Here is a 25,506-nt window from a genome sequence, read left to right as displayed (position 1 = left end):
ATAGCATATCATATCTGTTTGTGATGGCTTGAAACAAAGTCCTGGCCTTCAAAAATGGTCAGAGGTACCAAGGGAAGAAAGCAACCCTCTGTAATAATGTTGCTGCCTCAGCAAGCAGCTCAGAATGGTGATAGCATCTGACAATCGGAAGTGATTCTTATGCTTCTGTTATTTTTGGTTTGTGCCTCTCTGGAGAGTAAAGAAGGTAAGTTGTGTGCCAAGACACGACACAAGCACGGTGCATGCTTAAATGATGGACTCTGCCACACATTAGGGACCATCCCAGGCTTACTTTGAAAAGCAAAGCACGTGAATAAGTTCTGAAGTGAAAATGAAAACCCAAATTTCACCAAGTACTCCTACAATAGCTAGTTTTTAGCTTTTCTTATGCGAGTCTGCTTAAGCAGCCTCATTTTAGTAGTCAAATCTGTATCTAAAAGTATTTACTGCTTAGTTATAAAGAAGCTTGTATCTTTCTGAAGAGGTTACTTAGCTTAACAGAAAGATTCCCTGCTCATTAAGTACCCTCTGTTTTCTGAATTGTAAATTCCAAGGATTTACATTAAAAGGTAGAATTAAAGAGTTTAGTATGAGACCCTGATAATCAAATTTTAGGATGCTGACAGTGTATAAAGTGCTCACTTGACATCAGAATCATTCATGCTTAGGAAAAAGTAGTCTGGGATTGACCTGCCACTGTTTGGAGCATACTTGGTGATGGGATCTCTTGGGATTTTAACTCCTTTTTGTTTTCTCCCCTCTCTCATGGCTTGTGTCCTTGTTTGCCATCTTTGTTTTGCTGGGAATCACTTTAGAGACATGCATGAACAAATCATCGCAAGTATTAAAGGACTTCCCTGGCAGGGAGATGATCCTTGTAAGCTGCTTCGGTCACTCAGCCGACTTCAACACCGCTCCCACTTCATGTGAGTTCTGGTGCTCTGGGTATTGCTTTGAAAGTGCAACAATAACCAAGCAGTTATTTTAGTCCATAAAAAATATACTGGTCCCAAGTTTGATGCTTGTCTACTGCAAAACACTAAACAAGATGATTAAGAATAAAAGAATGCCTTCTAAAAAATGTAAAGGCAATAGAGAATGTGTTGTTTTGTTGCCTTAGCTGAAAATTAAGTCTACTTTTCTTGTAAACTTCTTGTAAAACCCACGTATGCCAAGCTTCTTGTTGCAAAACGCTGGACAATGAAATCTCTCCCAAATTATAACTAATGGCATCCTGAAATTATAACTAATGGCATCCTGAAATTCAGGATGCTAATGTTGTGTATGTTCTTGGGCTAAAATTCAACATGTGCCCACCTATGTATGTGTAAGCAAATCAATCTGTGGTCCATTGTGTAATAAATAACATTAAACTGGGTGGCATAGCGTTGGAACATGCCTTACATCATGGAGGTAACATGCTTAGAATTAAGAAGATGTGAACCACAGCCTTGTTTCTGAGGGCTTTATGGTCTGTGTGTGCATGAGAACTATGCCTGAAGTTTGTGTAGTGCCCCAGGAGGCTATGGGGATGATCTCAGACCTATCAGAATTCCTCAGTGAAGTAGTGGGGCATGTTTTGTCCTTCTGTGAACAGTTAAGTACTTTCACAGGGGTTCTGGTGCAAGCAGCAGTAACTTTTGAATCAAGTATTTGTGTATTTGAAAGTGCCTTAGTGTTATGATGAGAGCCAAATGACTGGACAGTTAGCTACGTAGAATCATGTGCCCCAAAATAGTGTATGCAACAGTGAGGATTTAATAGCTTTAAGTAAAAATGTTTCACTTTTGAAAGCTCCCAATACCTACAGAGTTGATTTAAGAGTCATTCTTGTTGCGAAGCAGTTTGCATTTCTTGCACTGATCACTTGTACGAGATGTGCATGAACACACCCTGGTGCTGTTGTGCTCATTTGCTTCTATCATTCCTCTCGCCTTATAAATTGCACCAATGTCTGGCTTGCTGTAATAACCAAAAATCATGTGTATTGTTTTTCTTAAATGATCTTTCATATTTTAACAGGAAAAGTAGAGGTATCAAACAAAAGCAGATCATTCCTAAGGTAAAGTTATTCCATAAAGGTAGAATTCTCTTGGGTTTTGGTTTGGTTTGGTTGTTGAGTTTGGTTTTTTTTTTGTCATTGTGAACATTCATTTTGATTGACAGAACTCACTCTAAAACATAGTGTTTCATAGTGTAGGAAAGTTGTATCATTTATCCCCCAAAGCTTCCTTTTTGGCAATCTGAAGGATGGGTAAATGTTCACCTTCATAAGAATTGCTGAACAGGAAAAATGTGTGAATTGGCATCTGTTTACTGGACTAGAGGTGCCATAAATACATGACGGTATTTCTAATGAAGTCATGGAAGGCAAGCACAGCGAGGATGTAATTCACTGTAAATCCCACCTTACACTCTTGGGATAGAGCAGTGGAAAGAAAATGCTTTGGTCTGAAATAAAAGTGCAACGTGACATTGAATGTGGAGCTCTAGGTGGCTGGCTTCCTTCTTACTCATTTTGATGCGGACAGAAGTATTTCCCCTTCAGTTAAGAGATTTGCACTTTGCTGATTATGAAAACTTTCTTCTAGAACTTGCTGGATTCCAAGTCTCTGAAGCTCATAGTAAGCATGACTCTGCATGATCGAACTACAAAATCCCTCTTGCACTTACACAAAAAGAAGAAACCCCCTAGCATAAGTGCACAGTTCCAGGTAGGTGACTAGGATTTTGTATGGCCGTCAGACCTGAAACAACCTTATTTCTGAGGAAGAAGCTGTACTGCTGTCAAATGCTGATATCTGGAGAAGAAAACTGTTTCTGAATATTTCATTTCAGACTTCACTTAGTAAGTTACTGGAGACACTGGGTAAAGCTGAGCCATTCTTCATCCGCTGCATCCGTTCCAACGCTGAGAAGGTAAGAGCTGAGCTGACTGCTGAGGACCCAAGTCTTCTAAGGCCTGTAATAGATCTCTTTTGACTTGCTTGCTGTTACTCTGTTTGAAGGTGAAAGGTAACTAGGGTGTGAAAACACAATGGGCTTTCTGTACTGGACAGAAATAGGACTCTTCAGGCATTTACTGGCTGTTGTCTGCTGATCTTTTTCAGAAAGAGATGCTTTTTGATGAAAGCTTGGTGCTTCAACAGTTAAGATACACTGGCATGCTAGAAACTGTGAGAATCAGAAGATCTGGCTACAGTGCCAAATACACATTCCAGGTATGTGAGGAACTGGAAGTGGATTATGCTATCAGAAATATCTGGTTTGGGGAAAAAGAAATCTATTGCCTCAGGGTCTTTTGTGTCTCTTCCTGTGAAGCTCATGACAACTTGGGATGAATTGTGTCAGAACCACAGTGAATTTTTAGAGCCTGCATGGTAACAAGTTGTAGTCTAATCTGTGTGAGTCATGTACCAGTAAGTTGCTCTCTTTGTTGAATGAAAGAAAGCACTGTGCTGTTATAAGCAATTACAGGCAACCAGTGCTGCACGTTACTGTCTCCATATGTGAATTAGTTTTCTGTAAATTAACTTTATAGATCACATATGGGTGATCTTTAACTGGAGGCTGAATGAAGCCTATGATTTACAGGGGAAGAAAAAGTAGCTCAATTTGGAGGGAGAAATAAATACTTTCAAACCCAGACAGCTTACATGTCATCTAGATTTCTAAAATAAAGCTAAAACTTGTGCGTTGCTTTCTAACTTTGATCTCTTCCTGTCGCTGCTTTTCACAGGAATTCATAGACCAGTTTCAGGTGTTACTGCCCAAAAATGCCAAAGCCTCTAAGGAAGACATTGGTGTTTATTTGAATAAACTAAAACTGGATGAAAACTACTATCAAATAGGGAAGACCAAGGTCTGTGAAAATTCCTTTAAGCCAGTAAGAAATCCTGATGTACATGGCAGAGTTTAGTGCAGTTCATTTATGGGTGTTGCTCTTTGCATTTTGCATTTAAATTAGGGTTTTTTAACTCTTGCAGACATTAGGAGTTGCCTCCTTGGTTTTGATGCCAGCCTGTCATCTTGCAATACAGTACAATTCTGTATTATATGGGTGTTACTTTAGGGAAATTGCTGCTATTGGCATTTAATTTAGAAGGGTTCTGTGATTTGAAGGCTGCAGGTACAGTTGTATGTTTAAGAATCTAAACACTGAGATTTGATAAAACAAAAGGACTTTTGAGGTGTGTTGTCAGGTGATAAAACTTAGTTCAGTAGCATTCTCATTAGCCATTATTTAGCATGCAGAGTAACTTCCAGTGGGGGTGCAAGGCTCTTGTTAACTGTTTATTGATGAACTTCAACTGAGCAGGTTTTCATGAAAGAGGCTGAACGGCAGAGACTACAGGATACACTACACAAGGAAGTGATCAGGAAAATCATCCTCCTTCAGAGCTGGCTCAGGATGGTTTTAGAAAGGAGACGCTTTCTCCGAACACGACAGGCAGCCGTTGTTTTACAGGTACCTGAGAACCATGCATCACCTTTGCCTAAGAAACCAACCAACACGCTCAAATAACAGCCACCCTTTGAGCACCTCTCCCTTACTTTAGAAGTCTCTTTCCTTAGGCTTGCTGGCGTTCCCGATGTGTTAGGATGGCACTGCAGAGGAATAATGCTGCCATTTATATTCAGTCAGTGTGGCGAAGATACAGGGAGCGAAAATGCTACCTTCAGCAGAAGAGGAGGATTTGTCTCCTCCAGGCCATGGTCAGAGGGCATCTACAACGTAAGAGGTAAAGGAAGAGGAGCAATCTGATACGAAAACATGCCTTTTAACTGCTGTGCTACTTGGCTTCACCTGCCAAGCTCAGTTTCTGTGTGATATATATTTACTTAGTAAACAAATAGAGCTATTACCCTGTGATGCTGCAGTCAGTATCAAATGGCTGGTGCTGTGTGGAAGCTGGTTCAGTGCTTCATACTCAAGCGTGATTCAGCTGAGTTGCACTGATGCATGCGAGTCCTAACAAGCAGACCTCCATGCAGTCCTACTGGGACTGTAAGTGTGTTTGTACTTTGTGGCCAGTATTGCTGTTGAGGCTGAATTTAAACAGTTGGGTACTTTTTTTAACCCCTGGGCATTAACATATTTGTGTTTTTACCTTGCAAATTCTTAACAGATTTCAGAAAATGGCTCTAGAAAAGCAGAAAGCTGAAGAAAAGCAGGGAAAAACACCGGAAGGTCAAGACGATCTGAGCAAGGATGAGCACAGTGAGCCATCCACAGATGAGTTGCCTGAGACACACAGATCAGAGCTGGATCAAGCTGTTGGGGATGGAGATCAAACTCCAAATGAGCAATCTGAAACCTCATCTGAAAAAGCCACATTGCCCCAGAAGAACATGACAGAGGCCTCTGAGAAAGTAACAAACAGCCGGGAGAAACGGGAATCTCGCCGGCAGAGGGGGCTGGAACATAACGAGTTACAGAATAAGCATGTCTTGCTTTCCCTCGAAGGACCATCTTCACTGTGCCACGAGGAACAGACCTCTTCTGAAGAGTCCCTGGGAACTGTTCCAGTGCAAGAGAAATCCACAGCAGAAGATCCTGTTCTTCAAGGAAGCAGGGAGGGAGAGAGAAATCCAATTGAAGAAAAAGTTACTTCAGATATGGCACTGTCAAGTGAGCTAAAAGAAAGTAGTTCTATCCCTGAGCAACCACCTGTATCAGAAGTAGATATGACAGTTGATAGAATGAAAACACAAGGGAATCAAAATAACCAGATAAAAGGCAGCCAAAGCTTTAACTGCCCTGAAAGACCGAAAAATCTTGCACTGAATCTTCATAATACCCTATCTGCTACTGGGAGCTTTCAAACTCCATCTGAATGCTGGGCAGATAAAAACAAACGTCTTGTTCAGAAGGCAGCCAAAGATCTGGATAGTCCTACTTCTTCCCCAATTCAGAGATACGTGGATGACCCAGGGAAGCTAAAGTACAAGAGAGAGAAGTGGAAAGGAAAGAGACAATCAGATGCTGGTCATAATGATATGCTGAGTCAGTCTTTGGATGAAAGAACGCGTGTGGATAAGTCTCCTCAGGATCAGTTAGAGTAAGGGCAGCTTCCTAATTATTTGACTTTGTCAGAAAACAGATACCTTTAATGTTAGAAAATAGATGGAGGGCTCCTGAGAGCCTGTCTGTCTGGCCATGTGGTGAGAGAAAATATAGCTATGAACAACTGCTCTTTCTCTTGGCTCCCAGTCATCAGTCTTGCAGTTGAATTTGTATGGGTAGAATGTTTTCAGAAGCTACTGAAAGATGCAAAGCCTGTCTTGCTGAATTCAAATGGAGAGTTGGGGCTTTAAAGTAGTGTCTGGAGTTTGTTTCCATATGTGTTTTGTTCACTGGAAACAAAGTTGTAGTGACTTGCAGTTTACAAGCATCATACCTCCGATGTGTCAGGAAATCTGACATACCCATTATTTGCTTTATTTCTCCAGTACATTTAGCATTTCAAACTGAGTTAAAGAGTTGATCCGGATTATTTCTTAGATGTAACATTGAGATGTGGGTATTTAAATGTGATAAATATGAAGAAGCTACAGATTTCTATAAAACATGTATTCTGAAACAGAATTCTTCTACCATTGCAGAAAGAAGGGGAATTCATCTTCATTAAGTGATCTTTCAATACTGGCCCAGTGTGTTATCATGAGTCAGGTACTGATGCTGTTGTGCATATTTATACTTAATTATTCTTGTTTACAGGTATTAAAGGTTTGTGAATACCTGGCTCCAGTGATGCCTGTGTTCCTGTCAAGTCATAGTTTTTTGACTTGACATCCACAGAAGAATAATTCATTAGCAAATACTATACAACAATTTGAAAACATAATTTGTAGTAACTTTGATCAAAGTGTTATATATACTTGGCTCTTACATTAGTAAGCAAATATCTATTGGATAAAGGGTTTTGTCTTGATGAAGCAAGCTTTTTTCCACCAATCTATTTCTTAAAACCATTTAAAGAATCTCTTTCACTCAATATGTAGTTTGTTGACTCTTTCTCTCTACTGTAGCAATCACCAGATGCAGTAGAAGAAGAAAAAGGCAACAAGAAATATCCTGTGCAAAAGAGGCCCGGTGACCTCTTGTCTACCTTGGACACAGCCAGTTCCATGCAGCCAGCAAGTCAGCAAATAGATGCCAAGTATGTATTGTGTGTGTGAGTGACCTGCCTTTAGGAAACTGAAAAGAGGAGATTTCTCCTCTGGTGGGTGCTTGTCTTTTGAACTGTTTCTTGTTAACCTTAGAACCACCATCCAGCTGAGATCAAAGGTTTGTTAGTGTGCTGTCATCCAGGTTGAGAAATCAGACACCCAGGAGAGAAGCTGAAGAACTCAGCAAGCATGTAATGCTGTTTCTCTGGCCTGCTCCTGTGTCTGGCATTCTGCAACTTGGGAGCTTTGTGTGCCAGAAATGATGTCTTGGATGTGTGCTCTGTTGTCTTGTTGTATGTTGAAGATAGTGCTCTAATCTGGTAGATACCAGAATATCCACGTGTTCGTTCAGACTGTCTTTCCATTTTATTTGTGCTGCTCTGTTTTCTCTAGGTTGGATCTTAGAGTAATAATCACAGTGAAGGTTAATCCTGTTATGGGTTGCTGTTAAAAGAACCTTTTCTCGTAGCAGAGCCAGCTTCCATTACTAATGTGACAAACTCATATCTGCTTTTGCGTACAGGTCTGCTTTTAAAAGTCCTTTGCGTAGACTTCTGGGCAAAAAGCCAGACAAGAAAATTCCAAAGGAGAGTCCTGATGTGATTGATGAAGAAGGCCTCTCCCTTGTGTCTTGTGTCCTCTTTGCAGAAACAGGAGGGACACAGAAAGCTTCAGAAGGTGAGTTTGCGTGACTTAATTCTCAGCTTGCTAGTACAAACTTTTCTGTGATGTTTTGCATGGCTACTGAGGAAGCAAATACTGCAGAATTCAACCATCCTGCTTTCATGTACAACCTAATGTCTTTCCCAGCTTCTTCAGCGCAGCCCAGTCGCCCCCAGGCAGGGGAGCGCCATTTGAAAGAGAGCAGTAAGACAAAGAAGAACCGTACTATAAAGATCAGCAAGATCTCCAGTGTATCTCAGAACTGGCGAGCTTCCATGGTCCGTGAGATTGCAAATGCCAATGAACTGAAACATCTGGATGAGTTCCTCCTAAATAAGGTAAAAATTCAAGTCTCTGTTTGTGTGGAATTCGAAAGACTTCTGTATGTTAGGATTTAAAGCAAAAGGGAATTGATTTGATAGCTTGACTGAAGTAGGTCTGTATTAAGGCCCTTCCTTCAAGTCTCTTAATATTACATTACTCACGCCATTCATGTTACTTCTTAGTTTGTTTGCAAACAAGTGGGCAGCAAAACTTGAATTAAAAAAGGCACAAGCTGTAAGGAAATGGAGCTCTCTAGAGCCTAGACACCCGACTCTCCTGTTTTGTACCATATCACAGTGCATTAAGAAATGTTGTTGTAAATAACAGGACTGGCCATACATGACTAAGCCCAGCAACTGAAGCTTAACACTGGTTGGATGTTCCTGTTTGAATGAAATTTGATGCAGGTGTATTTGCCTTCCAGATCAATGACTTGCGCTCCCAGAAGTCTGGTGTTGAATGCTTGTTTTTTGAAGCCACAGAGAAGTTTCGAGGAAACATCAAGACCATGTATTCTGCTCCTGTAAGTAGCAAGCCCCAGTAAAGTGAAAAGTTGGTAGGAAATAAATGAGTTGTGTGCAGTTGAAATGCTTGACCTACAGCTCTGTAACAAAGCAACTCAGCAATTCTTAGCATAGAATTCAAAGCCGAGTGTTAAGACTTGAATATTTCACAGTTCTGCTGTAATCTGTAGACTGTTTTGTTTCCCTTTTCACATTCACTCAGCTGTAACTTATTTTCAGAGAAGGATGGATTTTACTGTCTTCAGCCTCTTAATATTGCTGTCTTTAAACACCAAGGAGAGGTGCCAACAGCTTTTCCAATATTCTTCCAACACTGCCTTGTCTCAGCCAAATGCCTTTCTGCAGTGTAGTAGGGAAGTGTGTTTCTGTCATGGGCTGTTATCTTTTCATTGTGAGCTTAGACACATTAATTATGAAACCTCCTCAATGGTATCCAAAAAGAAGACTGTCTTCTGAATAACATTGTTTTCCTTCTCTAGAATGGGCAAATCCATGTTGGCTACAAAGATCTAATGGAGAATTACCAGCTTCTAGTTACAAATCTGGCCAAAAAAAGGGAAGAGAAAGAAGTCAAGCTAGTTTTGAATCTTTTCCAGTCCCTTCTGGATGAATTCATCAGAGGATATAACAAAAAAGAAGAATCTGAGCAGCCCAAGGTATAAAACTTTCTGTTACTGGCTTATGGGATGATTAAATCCTATCCTAGGATAAGGAACATGTGGGACCTCAGAAGCCTTTTCCATAGCATTCTTCATTAATTGGGAAACACCTTCCATACGCAAATCATGTGTATAACGCATTCTGAATGCTGATACACCTCTTGGAATTGTTCATTATTTGATTTAGTCTTAATATTTCCAGAATCTTAGTGTTTGTGCATTTTCTTTGAAAAGTTAGGAGTTCCCTGAAGGTTTTAGGGATGGAGTTGCTTTGTCATCATGCAATGAGCTCAGGTGATTTTTAGGAAGCTGACACTGGGCTCAGACAGCCCTCATACCAAGCTGCAGTATATAAGTATGTATTTATATGCATATATCTATGTATAGTGTCTCAAATATCTGGAGGTGAAGTAGCGTCTGGGAAACTGAATAGGAAAAAGTAGGAATGGAATGTATGAATTTCAAAGGCTAATGCCAGCTCTTTGTTCCACTGCAGCAAACCAAGGCCCAGAAGAAGAAACGAAAACAAGACCGTGCAGTGAGTACTTTCTGTCTGTAATAATCTAAGGCCTCAGCTGCACTCAGAACAGAGGAAAACACTCTTGGAAGAGCTTGATGTTGTACTGAAGTTCTCTTTATTCTGCATGCTAAATTACTCACCTCTTTTTATAAATATGTGACATAATGCAAAACTGGTTTCCATAAATCGGAGATCTTGCTCGAGCAATAACAGGTGCTACTTGAGCATTTCCTTCCTTGTCCATAGCATTTCTTTGAACCTACTGGCTTTCTCAGTCTCTGAACTGTTTAAAGGAAAACATTACTAAATCTTAATAATGAGCTATAGCTGATACTGTGGTATTGCACTGATGAAGATACTACACTTAACCAAGGCAGGAAATCAATCACAAAATAATCCAACAAACCCAATTGCCATAAGACAGAGTGAAACGTAGCTTTCAAGTCAAAGCCATCAGCTGTAATTGTAAAATAATGGTGGAAAATATAAGTTAGGAAAGATTAAAATGAAGAATAATAATTTAAAAAGGCCAAGAAGTCCATGAGTTCCTTCCTGTCTCCCACCAGATTGTGGAACACTGTGGCCACGTATTCACAAACTACCAAGTGAACATACGGCAATCGTGTGAGCACTGCTCATCCTACATCTGGCCCATGGAAAAGGCCTGCCTCTGCAGTGGTAAGTTGAAACCCCTCATTTGTGCCACTTAGTTGCCAGGATGTGCAGATTGTTTGTAACTGCCTGGTGTAGATGAGTGAGCAGTAGATGCAGTTTATATAGTAAGTGAGTAAGACAAGATACTCTGATGTGATTTGGAAGGCTTGTAACAATTGCTTCTTCCTCTAGCTTGCAAGTTGACTTGTCACAAGAAATGCATGTCCAAAATCCAGAGCAGCTGTACATCCTGTGGAAAAAAGGTAAGAACTGTAGATCTGGGATGTGGAACTGTGATACCAGAAGTGATACACGCAAAATGCTGCCTTTTTTAACTCGGAAAATGAGCAGTGAATGTTCAGGCACTGACTAAAAATTGCTTCAACAGTTCCCTTCTCTGTCTGCACATAGAGGCAGGCCCTGCAGCTGCAGAAACAGAACACTCTTCTAAAGGTGATACTTGAGCTAATTTGGGAACTTCTGCCTTGAGTGTGTGTGCTGTGTTGGACAAAACTGTTAAAGAAATCCTTCTGTGTGTACTACAGTGCTTCTTCATTGCTGCAGCTCAGGAAATCTGCCTTGTGATCAAAGGCTTGTAGCCAGCTAGGATAAAACACTCGGTTTTTGTTTCTGGAAGCGTAAGCTAATTATAGCATGAAGCAATGGAATTTTCTAGCTTGGGAACAGGTATTCACAGTGCTTGACCTGTATCAATTCCAGAACGAACAGGACACAGAACCACGACATTTTGGAGTGTGTGTGAGTTCCCTGACCAGTGAGAGAAATTCAGTCCCCATTGTCATGGAGAAGTTGCTGGAGTACGTGGAGATGCACGGCCTTTACACGGAAGGCATTTACAGGAAATCAGGATCAGCAAATCGAATGAAGGAGCTGAAACAGTTGCTGCAAGCAGGTCAGGCAATGTTGTCTGCCCTTTTGACTTCCTTGCAGTTTTCCCTGCCATTTGGATGGGAAAAGCTGCTTAATACATATAAATCACTGTCAGCAGACTGGTTTTTCTGCTTCCAAATTGCCACTTGGATTCTTTGACCAGGAGATCTGACTATTTCTAATCTTACTACTTTGTGGTTCCCATTCTGTACATCAGGGGAATGAACTGCTCTAAATAAAACCTTTTCTTTTCAGATCCAAACTCAGTGAAACTGGAGAATTACCCTATTCACACTATCACGGGCGTCCTTAAGCAATGGCTCCGGGAGTTACCAGATCCCCTGATGACATCTGCCCAGTACAATGACTTTCTTCGAGCTGTAGGTAGGTCTTAGAACTGTTCAAAGCAGTGTTTTCTCTTTGCCCTTGGGAAATAAGCTCTTAAGGTGCTCATGCTGGTGAAAAAGCTTCCTTACAGTGTATTTGCAGCAATGATTTTAGACATCTTACTTAGAACACTTTTCAGGGGATTTCTCCTCATTGAGGTATTCTAAATAGTGTTGGAGGTGTTGATGTGTCACTTGACGATTGCTCGCCACAGCAGCTCTGAAAGAGCAGGAAAATTGCAGTGCCATGAGGGTTACTTTAATATCCAGTTATAACAATGACATGGCAGTGTGACCTCTAAGAATTTAATCTCTTTTGTTTGAGACAATGTCAGTAAGTGCCTCTCACTGGCGTTGCACAGCAATTATCATCTTGTGCTTTCTCCCCTTGTGCAGAACTCCCAGAAAAGCAGGAGCAACTCAGTGCCATTTACAGTGTCCTTGAACAGCTTCCACAAGCAAATCATAATACCTTGGAGCGACTCATCTTCCATCTGGTCAAGTAATGAATTTAATCACTTCATTTGGAGAGAAACTCCATGAGATGTTTTTGAGTCCCTCTTGGAAGCTTCCTAGAACCTTAAATGCCAAAGTGTCAGTGTAGTGATTGTGCTGCTGGTCTAGAACTGAAAGAATTGAAGTTGATAGTTGTGCTTACTTCTACCATCTGGTGTATTTGTATCAAATTAGGTAAGAACAACTTTGAAGACAAGGTAGATCTGAAAGCCTAGGTGAGTCTTTCCTGAACACCAGGATTTATACAGATGAGTACACAGTGAACCAAGGATGTCAGTGTACTTGGTAGGGACTGCATAAGGATTATAAATGCTTGCACAAACAGTAGTTTTAGGAGCAGGGATAAGTGGTACTGGTAAAGGGGCTGCTCTTATCCAAGGAACTTGAGGTGGTCTTCTGAACAGAGAGACAAGGGATTTTTAAGGAGGAGGCATTAAATCACCAGAGTTGCTTTAAGAGGTTACCAGATTAGCTTAGCCTGGATGGCTCCTGTTCCTTTCTTGGAGGTATGAGACTTTGAATACCTAGGTGTGAATTAATGTTGAAACTTCTTTGGACTGCTCTATGTACTTAGTACCCCACAGATTTCCATACATGTTGTTTGGGAAGTCTGGCAAAGTTTGATCAGTTTGCTTCTATCCTAGCAAGGTTCACTTAAAATCTGTTTTGTTTTGGTTTTCCCCTAAACATTGACTTTCAGAGTGGCTTTGATAGAAGATGTCAACCGGATGTCACCCAATGCCTTGGCCATTGTTTTTGCTCCGTGCCTTTTGCGTTGTCCTGATACCTCTGACCCTTTAACCAGCATGAAAGATGTTTCAAAAACAACCATGTAAGTTTTAGCAGCCTGCTGCAAAGTAGTGTTTTGAAATATGATGGAAGGCCATTGATATGAATAAGGAAGCTTATTCATATCAAGCTGAGAAACTTTGGGTTAAGAGTTGCTAAATTCTGGCTCTGATAGTGCTGTCCATTTATACACCCTTCTCCAAGTCATTCCACCTGTCTCAAGTTTACAAGGGATAAAGTAGGATGACTTAAGTCTTAAACAGCAGGTTTGTATTTTACATCAAGATAATCTTTTGTGGGGATTGTACACTAATCATACGTATTTTCTGAGATACAAGCCGTAATAAACAGTAGGATATAGAATTAAACTGCCTCCTGCATATTTGGAAACCCCTGATTGTTTCTTCTGTGTTGTTCCTTGAATTGAAGAAGGTTCAGTCCTTGAGCCTCTTTGATCTCCTCTCACCCTCCAGCAGCTCTGGCTCTCTGAATGCTCCTTGCCATCCTCACTGCATGGCTGGCCTTGTGTCTGTCTCCAATGAAATAAAGTTTGAAAAACTGCAGCTTTTTGTAACTTCTTCCTGACCCATGGGGCCACAGAGGTGGAAAAGGACAGTTGCAGGGTCATTCTGTATCCACCACTCTGTGGCAGCACAGGGGAGATGGGCAGAAGAAGCAGTTAGCAGCCATGGTAATATCTGTTTACTTACCATTGTGGTGTACAGTCAGCATGAGATGCTCTGGTTATCCCAGGAAGAACATATAGCAGGGTCTTCAACAGTCTGTCCTGTTTTATTTTATGTGTTGGTCTGTTCAACCTGTTCCCATGCCATTGGGACATTTTGACTGCATGTCATCCATGTGCATGTATGGCAAACATCCCCAAGCCTGGAGAGGTATCCCATCCCACTGTCATTGTCTCCAGAGCCTTTAAAGAAAAGAGGCTGCTCAATAAACTCTTGCCCTTTTCTCCAGGTGTGTAGAGATGCTCATAAAGGAACAGATAAGGAAGTACAAGATAAAAATGGATGAAATCAATCAGCTGGAAGCAGCCGAGAGCATTGCTTTTCGACGCCTCTCCTTGCTTCGGCAGAACATGGTAAGTGTTGAAACAAACCACCAAGCCACACCATCCAGCAGAAAGCATCTCGCCAGTTTCTTGGGAAGGGATATGTTAGTTGTTCTGGCCATCCCATTCAGTAAGTCAAAGATCAATTGCAAGAAAAAGTGGATTTGGACTTACCCAATAAGTCCAGCTAAATATACAGCTGCATTGTAGTCTGCTTGGTAAATGAAGGGTGCAGGGGTGGGGATCCACTCTTGTGGTCAACATCACTCAGTCGAACTAAGATTGCTGAGCCTTTTACATGGCAAAGGAGATCCTTCACTCCAGAGGCGGGTAGTGGACAAAAATATGCTGTGTTTTAATAGGGCAGATATGTGTGTTCTTTTGGTTTTGTTGTATTGATTTAAACCAAACCAAAGTCTGATCAGAAGCTTCATATAGTGAATTTGGTCTTGATCTCTCCCTAGCTCTGGCCTGTAAAACTTGGGTTTTCTTCCCCTTATGAGGGGATGCTGGTATGTACATTGCCTGTGTTAAGAATGCATGTGTTGGGGTGTTTTTTTTCTATATGGTACTACTGCATGACTAAAATACTTACTACATATGTTGTCACTTGGTTTTAAATACTCTTGAACAATCAAGACTGCATGTATTGGTGCCACTTTCTCCCCAGCCTGCATGCAGGGCTGCTGACCTGTTCTGTCATAGACATTCTGAATGTAACATGTATTCAATGTAATAATATTACTTGTAAGTGTCTACTAAAACTAATCTGAGGCTGGCAAATCAAATTGCTATGCTTAAAGAGAACAACCCCCCAGGAATCCAGTGAATAGGAAAATTTCTGTTGCTTTTTGAGGCATCTGTATGGATAACTAACAACTCTCCATCAATTCCATCAGCCTTTCATTTGGGCTACTCATTTGTTTTCCACCTTGCAACTAGTAGACAGTCCAGACTTGTATAGCTTCTTATGACTTATGAGAAGTGTTACATGTAAATTTGTCTTGCAGAGTAAAAGCTCACAGGTCAAAGGCAGTGACAGTGGCAACTCGGAACTGGACTCATTGCATGAAGAGGAGGACGTTTCTGAAGCAGATAACCGGGAAAAGGAGATTCTCATCGATCGCATACAGTCAATAAAAGAAGAAAAGTAAGTGACCCTTTATCTCTGCAGAGCATGCCCTGTGCACTTGGAGGTAATACAGGTAGTAAAGTAGGATACCTTTTGTCCCAAATGATCCAGTGAATTTTGTTCTATAGGCCTTTATGAAGGGGAAAAGGAAAGTACAAAGCACTAGCTGAGAGGAAAACCCATGAGAATTAATACGTAATGACTGCATGCTGGCAGCTTTACCTCTGAGCATGAGCTGCACAAAGTCACTCATATCAGAGAACACTGTCTTTAGAGCGCTACAATCTCTGTTTTGATGCAGGGAAGATATAACTTACCGGTTACCCGAGCTCGATCAGCGAGGCTCTGATGAGGAGAATGTAGACTCTGAGACCTCAGCGAGCACAGAGAGCCTGCTTGAAGATCGAGCAGGACGGATGGATACCGAAGGTCAGTATTAAGGTAGTGTGTGCTTTTTTTATTCTCCATCTTTCACCACATGAAGCCAGGTGACCAGATGCTATCTGGTCACGATTGCTTGCATCAAGTTACATGCTTTCAGTATCTAAAGGATTCTGTTTCCTTAAAGCAGTTACTGGATTACGCTGCCATACTCAGAGCTCCGGTAATCCTGCCAAAGACATTTGCAAAGTGCCTTCTCTTTTGCAAACCTCTTCACGTTCTCCCTCTGCATCCCTGCCTTCAAGACACAGATCATCTTTAACACTGTCCAGGCTTAAAGTGCCCCGTCGAACTCCAGTCATACCAACGGCAAATATAAAGCTCCCTCCCGGCCTTTTCAAGTGTACAGAATCCCAGGGCAGGATTTCAGCTAACGAAGAGCCTCAGCTACCGGTGAGACGAAGGGAGCAGCCAGCGAGGCGAACTGATCAAATCCACTCGGTGTACATTGCACAAGGGTCTGCCGTGGCCCACGCTCAGGAACTCTTGGATGACTACGAACCAACAGCGAAAGTCAAACGGAGGTTTTCGGACCCGTACTCTCACGCTCCCTGTATAGAAAAGTGAAAGATGCTCTCTGGGCTTCTTTGAAGTCGACTGCAGCCTTGGCTTTAACCCTTTGGAGGCTGTGACCTTGTTTTGCATGGCTGCTGGGAAGGTGGCCTGGAAATAGACAGTACTGTGAGGGTTAAACAAGGTTGTTTCAAAAGAATACTCCTCACTTTTAAGTTAAAACCCTGCAGTGAAAGTAGAACCGGTGAGTAAAATACATGAGTTGAGTGTAGAGCAAAAGTCCCTTGACTCTGCTGCCGTGCCTGTTTCCATTTGCCTTACGACGGACTCCAATGGGACCAACAGTGAGTGTGGGTCAGTGTGTGTTGCCTTGATTTTGTATGGTTTTATGACAACTTTCTGTGTGGTTTACAGAACTGTTCATGTTGTAATAGTCTTAACTGAGACCAAACTATATAAAAACGTTTATTAATACATTGCACTTTTAAAAGTACATGTGTTAGGTTATTGATGTCTGTCTCATCTGATGAACCATCTCTTCTGAAGGAGGCTCTGAAGTGCATCTGTGCAGCGCAGCCCCGGAGGGCAAGGTGCCACCATACAGAAAATGTTTTGGCTCCACACCAGCCCTCCATGGCACTGCTGTGAAATCCATGCTCTGTCTACCCTGCTCCCTGTTGGCGTATGCCAGGAGCGTGTGCTTGAGCCCAGAAACCAACACTGGGAGGGGATCCTGCCCATCCGCTGCGCTCTGGGGAGAACCCCCTGCAGCCCTGGTCCAGCTCTGGGGCAGCAGCACAAGAGGGACGTGGAGCTGTTGGAGTGAGGCCAGAGGAGGCCATGGAGCTGGAGCAGCTCTGCTCTGGAGCCAGGCTGAGAGAGCTGGGCTGGGGCAGCCTGGAGAAGAGAAGGCTCCTGAAGGGGAGACCTGAGAGCAGCTCCAGTGCCTGAAGGGGCTGCAGGAAACCTGGAGGGGGGCTTTGGACAAGGGATGTAGGGACAGGCCAAGGGGAATGGCTTGAACCTGCCAGAGGGGAGACTGAGATGAGCTCTGAGGCAGAAGCTCTTCCCTGGGAGGGTGCTGAGAGCCCGCCCAGCGCTGCCCGTGCCCCGCCCCAAAATGGCGCCCGCCGCCTGGAAGTGGCCCTGAAGACGCTTCCGGTAGCGGCCGTTCGCGATGGCGGCGACGCGGCTGGAGCTGAACCTGATGCGGCTCCTGAGCCGGTGCGAGGCGCTGGCGGCGGAGCGGCGGGACCCCGAGGAGTGGCGGCTGGAGAAGGTGAGGTGGGACCCGGGGCGGGGGGGGGTCGGTTCGGCTCCTCGGAATAGACTGAGGCAGTGAGCGCTATGGAGGGATGAAAGCGCGGGCTCGCTCTCAGCCCTGGCAGCCCCTGTCAGACAGAATGTTTCGCCTTAATGTCGTCGCTTAAAAGCTCTCTCCTTCCTCAGTATGTGGCTGCTCTTGAGGACATGCTCCGGGAGCTGAAGCAGCAGAGCAGGTGAGCCGCGCTCTGAAGCGGTCGGGGAGGGGGAGGCTCTCTTGCGGGCTCGTTATTAAAACCGCTTCTTTAAGAGCCACTTATAGGGGCTTTTCTTCCATTGATTTTATTGGGAAAGTAGCCTGGACGACAGGAAATCCTGATAACGTCGGGTTTTCATGTGACTGTTTTCATTGCTGATAGCAAGCCAGCCCCAGAGCTGCTGAATGAATACTCTCGTAAAGTGGACTTCCTGAAGGGGCTTTTAGAAGCTGAAAAATTGGTAAGATCAACTAGTTTGGCTTGTAAAAACCTGTCTTCTCTGTTTATGGTTACCCTGTTGCCTTTACTTTGCGTTTCAAAGTAACTCTTAATAAAATCTTTGCGGGCAGTCCTTGTGAAAACGTGAATGAATAGGTTGGATTCAGCCTTTAGTTAGAAAGGAGCTGTGGTATGAAAGGAGAAACTTGTTTCCTCCTCTTCGAAAGCAAAGTACATCTTCCCTACCTCCGTCTCACCTCTTTGGTGCGCGATGCAGGGGCAGGTACTGTCCCTGTGGCCTGACCCCTGCTTTGGATGGTACCACGTGCATCAGGAAGGCTCTGGGGTGCCAACAAGCTGTGCTGCAGTTAGTGCAGGTCCAGGCAGAGCTCATTATGGGCAGCAGCTGAGAAGGGCTCCTCACATCCTTGTGGTCATCCCCCCCCATTGGCTTCATCCTACAGAATGTGCTATTCATTGACTTCTCCTTGCTTCTTCCTATCGCAGCCTTCCTCAACTGAAAAGGCCCTGGCAAATCAGTTCCTGGCCCCTGGCCGCACCCCCACAACAACGAAAGAGAGAACCCCAGCTACCAAAACAGTTCACCTGCAAACAAAGGCTCGTTGCACAGGCAAAATGAGGAGTGAGCTGCTTGGTACAGTATGTTTGGGTGCTGCTGCTGCTTTAGAGCGTCTCTTGTTGCGTTCTGCTGCCTTTGGGGGCTGTGTCTGAGATGTGCCCCAGGCTGGGTGGGGAGTCGCCTTTTTCTGGTTTGGATAGTTTAAATACTGGGCACAGGCACCATGCTAGGCCTGGAGGACTGTCCGTTATCACTGACCCTTCATAATACTCTGTTTTGTTTCTCTTTTTGCCTCCGAGGACCCCTTGGCTATAGATGGTAAGTATAATCAGTTGATTTCTCTAGCTTTAGTTAACCTGAGTGTTACAAGGAGGGAAAGAAGAGGGTCACATGTTGGAGATTGGCCAAAATGTAGTTTTAATTTAGTGGCTTAATTCAAGATAGCAGATTTTAAAACCAGACTAAACTACAACCCCTGACAGATGAAAGCCCAAGTTTTGTTATTTCTGTAGTAGCAGGGCCTTGTACGAGCCCATTTTTCTGAAACTCATAAAGGAACAGACATTCTAATTATAGAATTAGCAAGGACAATTTGCCTTTATTGTAGCTGCTGTTCCATGTGATTTTAGGAGCTTAGAGTAGGTGTTGTTTGATTTCTCCTAAATACACAGCCACATTATTCACGTAGGGAACTGGTAGGAATCAATTTGCAGTTTCTGTAGCTGCTGTTGCAGTGGTTGGAGCTAGGCCAACCTAACATGTCCTGAAAGGGAACACTGAGGCACATAGGCTTAAAGCAGGCCCTCAGGGATATGATTCATCTGAGGTTTTTCTTCTTTCAACCCTGCTTTTGATGTTCTGCGTTGGCTTTTCCCTATGGACAGCAGGTGAGTATTTGAAATCCATGTTCCCTGGGGCAGAGGGCCAAGTAGGGTTTGGACACTGGAAAATCCCTTACAGAAAATTTGTTTCTTCAGCCTGTGATTGCATGGGACTTTATAACGTGCTAAAACACGAATTGATTTCTTTTTCTATTTTCTCCAGATTCTGAGGAGTTAAACATAAGGAAGCGGAAGTAAGTCAGAATTCCTCATTCCTGATGCTCAGTGTTTCGGGAACTGCTTTCCCAATGACCTTTAAATCCCAGATGTGCTTCCATTTGGGTGCTGCTGGTAGAAACCAACAAATAATGACTGCAGCTGATCTGACTGCTCTTGTTGTCAGAGTTGCAGAGTCTGGGGACACTTGGACATCAACCCTCAAGGAAGTCTAAATCCCAATTCTTTCCCCTTATGTTCTTGCAGAGGGCTTGTGTCTGATGAGAAGCAGTCCGCAGTGGAGCTGGATGCTATGTTACAGCATCATCAGGACATGCAGGAGAAATTAGCTGAAGAAATGCTGAGTTTGGCTCGTAGTCTCAAAAACAACACTCTGGCTGCACAGAACGTGATAAAACAAGATAACCAGGTAGGGCATGTGCAAGGGCTAACCCAAAGGTTAAGTGCTAATATGTTAAATACTCTACCTATAACTTGATGAGAGGGGGGGAGACTTGGAGACAGTACCTGTCTGCTTCTGTAGTGGAGATGAACCTTTCCTCTGCTGGAAGAAATAGTGGTCAGAACTTTCACATCTGGGTTTGAAAACATTTGTTCTCTTGCTCCACAGACACTCTCTCATTCTCTGAGGATGGCAGACCAGAACTTTGAGAAGCTGAAGGATGAATCTGACCGCCTGGAACAGCACGCAAAGAAATCAGTCAACTGGCTCTTATGGATAATGTTAATTGTAGTTTGCTTTATTTTCATTGGCATGATTCTCTTCATTAGGATTTTCCCAAAACTAAAATGACTATTACTGTTTTTACTTAAAACAGCAGTTGGAAATCTCTGTTGCTATGATAACTGTCAGCAGTCAATGTCCTTGCCACCTACCCTGTTCTTAGAGAGCCTCTGCATGGCCTACCCTTGCATCTCTTTCTTGTTCAATTACTGGATTTGGGGAAGGGTTTTGTGGGGAGGGCTTTCTACACTTGGGTACTTGGTTATTTTTTGTTACCTTGTGAATATTGTTGCCTATTCAGGGGATAACTGGGATAAAGATGGCAATTTATGGTGAGCTGTTAATGAGTTCTTTAGTGGATCCATATGGTCCTGCTTGTAATGTGGCTGTAGCAAATGGTACAGCTCCTAAAAGGCATTTACTCAGTCAAATATAAGGAACAACTGAAGTCGCAGAACTTTTCCTGTCTTTACAGCTTTCTGTACTGAACTAGGACATTGCTGCCAACAGGGTATTTAACCACACTTTGTAGAGACACAGCTGTAGGGGGTAGAAAGAGAATGCTGCCGGATTTAGAGTATCAATAGGTAACACAAATTCTCAGGCTCACCTTTTTCCCAGGTGGGTATCTGGGACTTTGAACTTTGCAGTCTTCTGCAGTTTAAACTTAATGTAGAAGGGCTGAAGTTGCTTGCTCTTGCAATCTTTGCTTCCCTTTTTGTTTGCACAAATGGTAACTCATTGCTTTGACCAGAGCAAGCCAGGCTGGGTGTGCAGGCACTTCGGTTTTCCACACGAGGGTGCTGTCCCCATTGGCAAAGGCCGATGTTCTAAAATAAGGGATGTTTTTTAAAGTACCTAAAATCCTAATTATTTCATGGAACAACTGAAAGCCTGATATTTAAGGGACTGAGTCGATCTTTGTTTCAGACCCTTTTGGGTATCTTGGTACATACCCAAAAAACCTTATCTTTTATGGCTGTGGGAGTGAGGGGCAGTATTCAGCAGTCACAGATCAAAACATGATTTATACAGCAGAGGACAGGCATGGTTCAGGGCTCTTCAACAAGGCTTTATATTCTGAGATGGAGTTTTACAGGCTTGTGCTGTTGAGACAGTATTGGGGGTCCTGCGCCAGCTCATGGGGAATGGTTACCCCTGGTGAAGCTCTTCCTGCTGTGCTCTTAGTAACTACACCAGTATCTTGATAGAAAGGTTGGACCAGATGATCCTTGAGGTCTCTTCCAACCTGCCAGTCTATGATTCTGTGCTTTGATGCTGCAGAGCAGTATGCTGGTGACTCTCTAAAGGGGGCATACAGGAAATCTGGGGGGGGATTTCTTACAAGTGCCTGTAGGGACAGGACAAAGGGAATGGTTTTAACCTGCCAGAGGGGAGACTGAGATGAGCTCTTAAGCAGAAGCTCTTCTCTGTGAGGGTCCTGAGGAGCTGGCACAGGGTGCCCAGAGAAGCTGTGGCTGCCCCATCCCTGGCAGTGTTCAAAGCCAGGCTGGACAGGGCTTGGAGCAGCCTGCTCCAGTGGAAGGTGTCTAAGCAGCTATAAGCAACTATAGTCACTGATACATCTGCCACAACACCAACCTGTTTGTGTCAGCCGGGCTATTGGAGCAGAAACTCTGTTTTCAAGCCATCACTCTGCTGCGAGCTTGATTGTGTAATGCTGGATTGGAAAGGAAGGTGGGGACTGAAATGTGTAAGCAAGAAAATTCAAACGAGTCACTGTATTTGTTTTCAAATTAACCTTTCCAGCCACACAGGTATTTATAACCCTGCTTATTATAACTGTGCTGACTAACAGCTTTAGAAAAGTCTGGAAATAAAGAGCTGAGGGACAGCGTTTTAGTAAGATGAGAGAACAGTCTTAAGTGCTCCAGGAAAGCATTATTGCACACTGGCAAACAATAATAGTACACATGACCTGTCCTCCTGAGGCTTGAAAGCAAGAATGATGGGGTAGGATTTTTTCTGGCCTATGTAAGGCAGGAGGATGGAATACATCATCTTAAGGAGATTCTTACTTCTTTTCTGGCCTTAACCTCCGCACAGCTGTGCTGCAGGGATTCCAGAGCTGTGGTCCACAGGATTAGCTCTTGCTCCTTGTTTTGACTGAACTAGTAAGTAGCACTTTAACAGCTTTTCCATGTAAAGAGCAGCTGCCATTTGCTGAAGGACCCATTTTTTTTTTCCCTTCTTTTTCTCCACTTGTGAAGAAAACCCCGGGTTAAACTAAAGCCATTTGTTGTTGCCAAAAGGTGAAACGAGGAGCTGCAGGGATGGGTTCCGGCATTACCCACTCAGGTGGTTACAGGCTGTTCTATGTCCCGCTTGATGCATGATGTTTGCATTTTAGAGTGTGTGCACGCATTCATACATGTACTTAAATGTGGTGTTATACAAGAGATAGAGCACGTGCTCAGGCATGGAAATAGCTGAGTTCTTATAAAGAGCTTTAGCAGAGTAGTGGTGGTACGAGAAGAGGGTACAGGCACAAGGAAAGGGGGGAAGCATGCAGAAGAGGGGAAGGAGCAGAAGCTGGTTCAGCGGAGCAGGGGCAGGATTGCAGCAGGAGCCAGAACTGATCTAATTCAGCATGTCCCTGCCCATTGGAGGGGCTGGAACGAAATGACCTCTGAAGGTCTCTTCCAACCCCAACCATTCTGTGGTTCTTTCTCATGAAGATTTACCTCCTTTGTGGTTTTATTTGCACTCGTGAAAGGTTCCTATAAAGTAACCATCACCACTTCATTCTTACTTTAGCACCGGGTAAGGGGCTGTATTACCTTGCAGTGACAGGAGAGAAAATCAGGTCTTTGGGGATGTTCTGTGTGGGCTCCATCCCAGTTAGTGCTGCCGTGTCAGCTTTGTCACCTCACACGGCCTAGCATGGGCTGTACCTTCCAGCTCTTTCCCTGGCACCGTTCAAGGCCAGGTGCGATGGGGCACCCCGTTAGTGGAGGTGTAAGCTCCCTTCCAGCCCGCTCCGTGTTCGTACCCTCTGGGGGCAGGTGCCTGTTCCGCTGCGGGCGCACCCCCTGTGAGCCCCGTCACCTGCCCGCTGCCTTCCTCCTGAGGGCTCGGACAGGCTCCGGCTCACCACAACCCGCCCGCCTCCAGCAGGCCCGGGGGTGCCCCGCTTGAGGGAGGCCCCGCCGCGGGGCCCTCAGCGCTGCCCCACCCGCAGCCAGGCCGCCCTCAGCCGGGGGGCGCGGGCGGGAAGGGGGCGGAGAGGCCAGGCCAGGCCCGGCCGGCGCCAGCGGGGAGCGGAGCAGAGCCCGGGCCGGCTCCGCCCCGCGGCCGCCGCCTCCTCGCTCCGCCCGGGGCGCGCAGAGGCCGGGCAGGGCTCGGAGCTCCGCGGAGATCGGGTCGGCGCCGCCCCGGCGGGGGAGGCTGGAGGTGAGCGGGTGAAGTAGCGGAGGGAAGGGAGGGGATGGCGGGGCCGAGGGGTCCCGCTCGGCCTGCGGGAACCGCGCTGGGAAGGGGGGGCCGGCTCCTCATGGAGGTCCCGCGCCGGGACTGAGGGAAGGGCTGCGAGGAGCCGGCTCCCGCCTGCCCGGCCCGGCGGGGAAGGGGCCGGGTGGGCTCTTGGGGGAGCCTCGAGAGGAAGGAAACCCTTTCGTGCTCTGGTACGGAACGAGGCGGAGAGAGAAGGGTTCCGTCGGGCTGCCTTTGGGCGCAGGAAGGTCAGGGCAGGCGCCCGACAGCGGCGGTACTTAGGGGAAGCCGCTCTGTCCTCCTGAGGTACCTTTTAGCGGAGGCTTCAATACTTCGCCCTTAACCCTTCGCATGAAGAACTTGGGGGAAGGTTTTCCTACTGGCAACAAAACCAGTTGCCAGGATGGCGAAGCCGTGAGGCTGAAGGAAAACGCGTTTAATAGTTCAACAACGGGTTTGTGTCGCGGTCGCAGTTCAGGTGGCACGAGGATAAATCAAAAGTCGTTGTCTAATGTTAAAGGTGCCAGAAAACCAAGCGCTCGATGGCAAATTGCACTTCTGGAATCGTTGGAAGCCAGGTGGGATGCTGGGTTTTAAGAAGAGTAAGAATAAAATCAGGGATCAGAGCATGAGCGTTCCTGGGATAGACACCGATGCTCTGGGAAGTCAGGCACCTGGATTTTAGTTAGCCGGGCTTGGAAATGCTGGCTTAATCTACACCATTTATCAGCACTTAAAGGTAATTCCTTGGTTTTCAAGTGTAATGTGAAGTGTTTGAGGTCAGTTTTGCAGGAGTCGGGCGGAGGGTGCATTAGAGAGGACAGATACGGTGATGTTTATCCTCTAAAAGATGGACCAGTCTTCTCCTATGGCCAACAGGGACGACTGGTTCCGAGATGTGAGGCTGTGCTGGCGATTGATGCATTTCCGAGCTCAGGTTTATCAAGATAGGAGGCTTAGTGAGACAGAAACGTACGGAGGAGCTTTCCCCCATTTCTATGTGGGGGTTTTGTGTTTGTTATTTAAAGGGAAAAGCTGCTGTGTTGTTAACCGGAGGCTCTGGAAGGTAACAGGCTTTGTGAGAGATGCTTGTGTTCAGAGCAGCGAAGGAGCTGGCGACATTGGAAAGTGCGGCTGATGTTAAGCCCACTGCTTTTTACCTGCTGAGCGAGGAGTCCCTGTTAGCGTGTGCAAACGGTGAAATTCCCATAAAGCGTGGATTTTCACGAAGCTCATTCCCTTCTCGTGTTAGAGTTACACTAGGGGATAAAGCAGAAAGTGGCCATTTCCCAGGTTGATAGCATTCCCGGCAGGAAGGAGAGCAAATACAGTGAGAAGTGGTTATTACATTGCCCTCCTGTTATAGACCACCTGAGTCTGCAGAACCTGGGTTGATTTGTACAGTGTCACCCAGGGGATTCAGAGACTCTGCTTCCCTGTTCACGTGTGGCAAAGACTGGATTCCTGCTGCTAACCCCACAGGCTGTGCTTGAGGAGCTAGTGCTCCTTTCAGCTCTGATTGAAACACAGCGGTCTCTGTTACCGTGTTCTTAGTGCTTGGGGAGGCCCTTCCCCACCAAGAGAGACAAGTGGTGTTGCTTATGGATGTGTCAGTTCTCTGCTTTTACCTCCCAAGTTTACCTCGGGACATGGACCTGTCCAAGCTCTGAGGCCCTGAAGTTATGTACTCCTGCAGAC

General features: G+C 44.7%; 2 protein-coding genes across 9 annotated transcripts in view; both read left to right on the top strand.

Moving 5' to 3' along the window:
• MYO9B (myosin IXB) overlaps positions 1-16,744 on the top strand; it is a 42,009-nt gene extending 25,265 nt beyond the window's left edge. For 2 of the 7 annotated variants that reach the window (XM_061466859.1, XM_061466857.1), the window contains 26 exons: positions 2,023-2,062; positions 2,592-2,714; positions 2,839-2,919; positions 3,111-3,221; positions 3,740-3,862; positions 4,319-4,468; positions 4,576-4,742; positions 5,130-6,062; positions 6,607-6,673; positions 7,033-7,163; positions 7,697-7,851; positions 7,984-8,174; positions 8,585-8,683; positions 9,164-9,340; positions 9,840-9,881; positions 10,430-10,541; positions 10,710-10,780; positions 11,238-11,430; positions 11,664-11,792; positions 12,191-12,296; positions 13,011-13,142; positions 14,075-14,198; positions 14,633-14,680; positions 15,179-15,318; positions 15,602-15,729; positions 15,869-16,744. In XM_061466859.1, coding sequence (XP_061322843.1) covers positions 2,023-2,062; positions 2,592-2,714; positions 2,839-2,919; positions 3,111-3,221; positions 3,740-3,862; positions 4,319-4,468; positions 4,576-4,742; positions 5,130-6,062; positions 6,607-6,673; positions 7,033-7,163; positions 7,697-7,851; positions 7,984-8,174; positions 8,585-8,683; positions 9,164-9,340; positions 9,840-9,881; positions 10,430-10,541; positions 10,710-10,780; positions 11,238-11,430; positions 11,664-11,792; positions 12,191-12,296; positions 13,011-13,142; positions 14,075-14,198; positions 14,633-14,680; positions 15,179-15,318; positions 15,602-15,729; positions 15,869-16,308 — 4,213 coding nt within the window. In that variant the 3' untranslated portion in view covers positions 16,309-16,744. Of the gene's footprint in view, positions 1-815; positions 927-2,022; positions 2,063-2,591; positions 2,715-2,838; positions 2,920-3,110; positions 3,222-3,739; positions 3,863-4,318; positions 4,469-4,575; positions 4,743-5,129; positions 6,063-6,606; positions 6,674-7,032; positions 7,164-7,696; positions 7,852-7,983; positions 8,175-8,584; positions 8,684-9,163; positions 9,341-9,839; positions 9,882-10,429; positions 10,542-10,709; positions 10,781-11,237; positions 11,431-11,663; positions 11,793-12,190; positions 12,297-13,010; positions 13,143-14,074; positions 14,199-14,632; positions 14,681-15,178; positions 15,319-15,601; positions 15,742-15,868 lie in introns of all 7 variants that reach the window. The other 5 variants (XM_061466856.1, XM_061466854.1, XM_061466860.1 and 2 more) reach the window with 5 other exon arrangements.
• A 590-nt stretch (positions 16,745-17,334) lies between these two features.
• Positions 17,335-20,812, top strand: USE1 (unconventional SNARE in the ER 1). Of its 2 annotated transcripts, XM_061466852.1 has the most exons (8): positions 17,336-17,533; positions 17,704-17,753; positions 17,937-18,015; positions 18,501-18,653; positions 18,873-18,891; positions 19,618-19,648; positions 19,878-20,040; positions 20,242-20,812. In XM_061466852.1, the coding sequence occupies exons 1-8, from the start codon at positions 17,432-17,434 to the stop codon at positions 20,422-20,424; spliced, it is 780 nt and encodes a 259-aa protein (XP_061322836.1). In that variant the 5' UTR covers positions 17,336-17,431; the 3' UTR covers positions 20,425-20,812. The 2 variants fall into 2 exon arrangements, with proteins under 2 accessions (XP_061322837.1, XP_061322836.1); XM_061466853.1 differs by lacking the exon at positions 18,873-18,891 and having other exon boundaries at positions 17,335-17,533; positions 18,501-18,648.
• The last annotated feature ends 4,694 nt before the right edge of the window (positions 20,813-25,506 follow it).

The sequence above is a fragment of the Pezoporus flaviventris genome, unplaced genomic scaffold (genome assembly GCF_033815535.1).
Source record: "Pezoporus flaviventris isolate CSIRO_AGI_PZ_B2104156 unplaced genomic scaffold, CSIRO_AGI_Pfla_v1 ptg000043l, whole genome shotgun sequence".
Lineage (NCBI taxonomy): Eukaryota > Metazoa > Chordata > Aves > Psittaciformes > Psittacidae > Pezoporus > Pezoporus flaviventris.
The sequence above is the reverse complement of the archived record's forward strand: the minus strand, read 5'-3'. Positions and strand labels throughout refer to the sequence as shown.

What these genes read in the sequence shown, in the direction of transcription:
- USE1 (XM_061466852.1), top strand. Translation starts at nt 17,432, where the DNA reads ATGGCGGCGACGCGGCTGGAGCTGAACCTGATGCGGCTCCTGAGCCGG. An exon ending in GAGCTGAAGCAGCAGAGCAG is followed by an intron (nt 17,754 to 17,936) that starts GTGAGCCGCGCT and finishes CATTGCTGATAG; the next exon opens with CAAGCCAGCCCCAGAGCTGC. An exon ending in TGATAAAACAAGATAACCAG is followed by an intron (nt 20,041 to 20,241) that starts GTAGGGCATGTG and finishes CTTGCTCCACAG; the next exon opens with ACACTCTCTCATTCTCTGAG.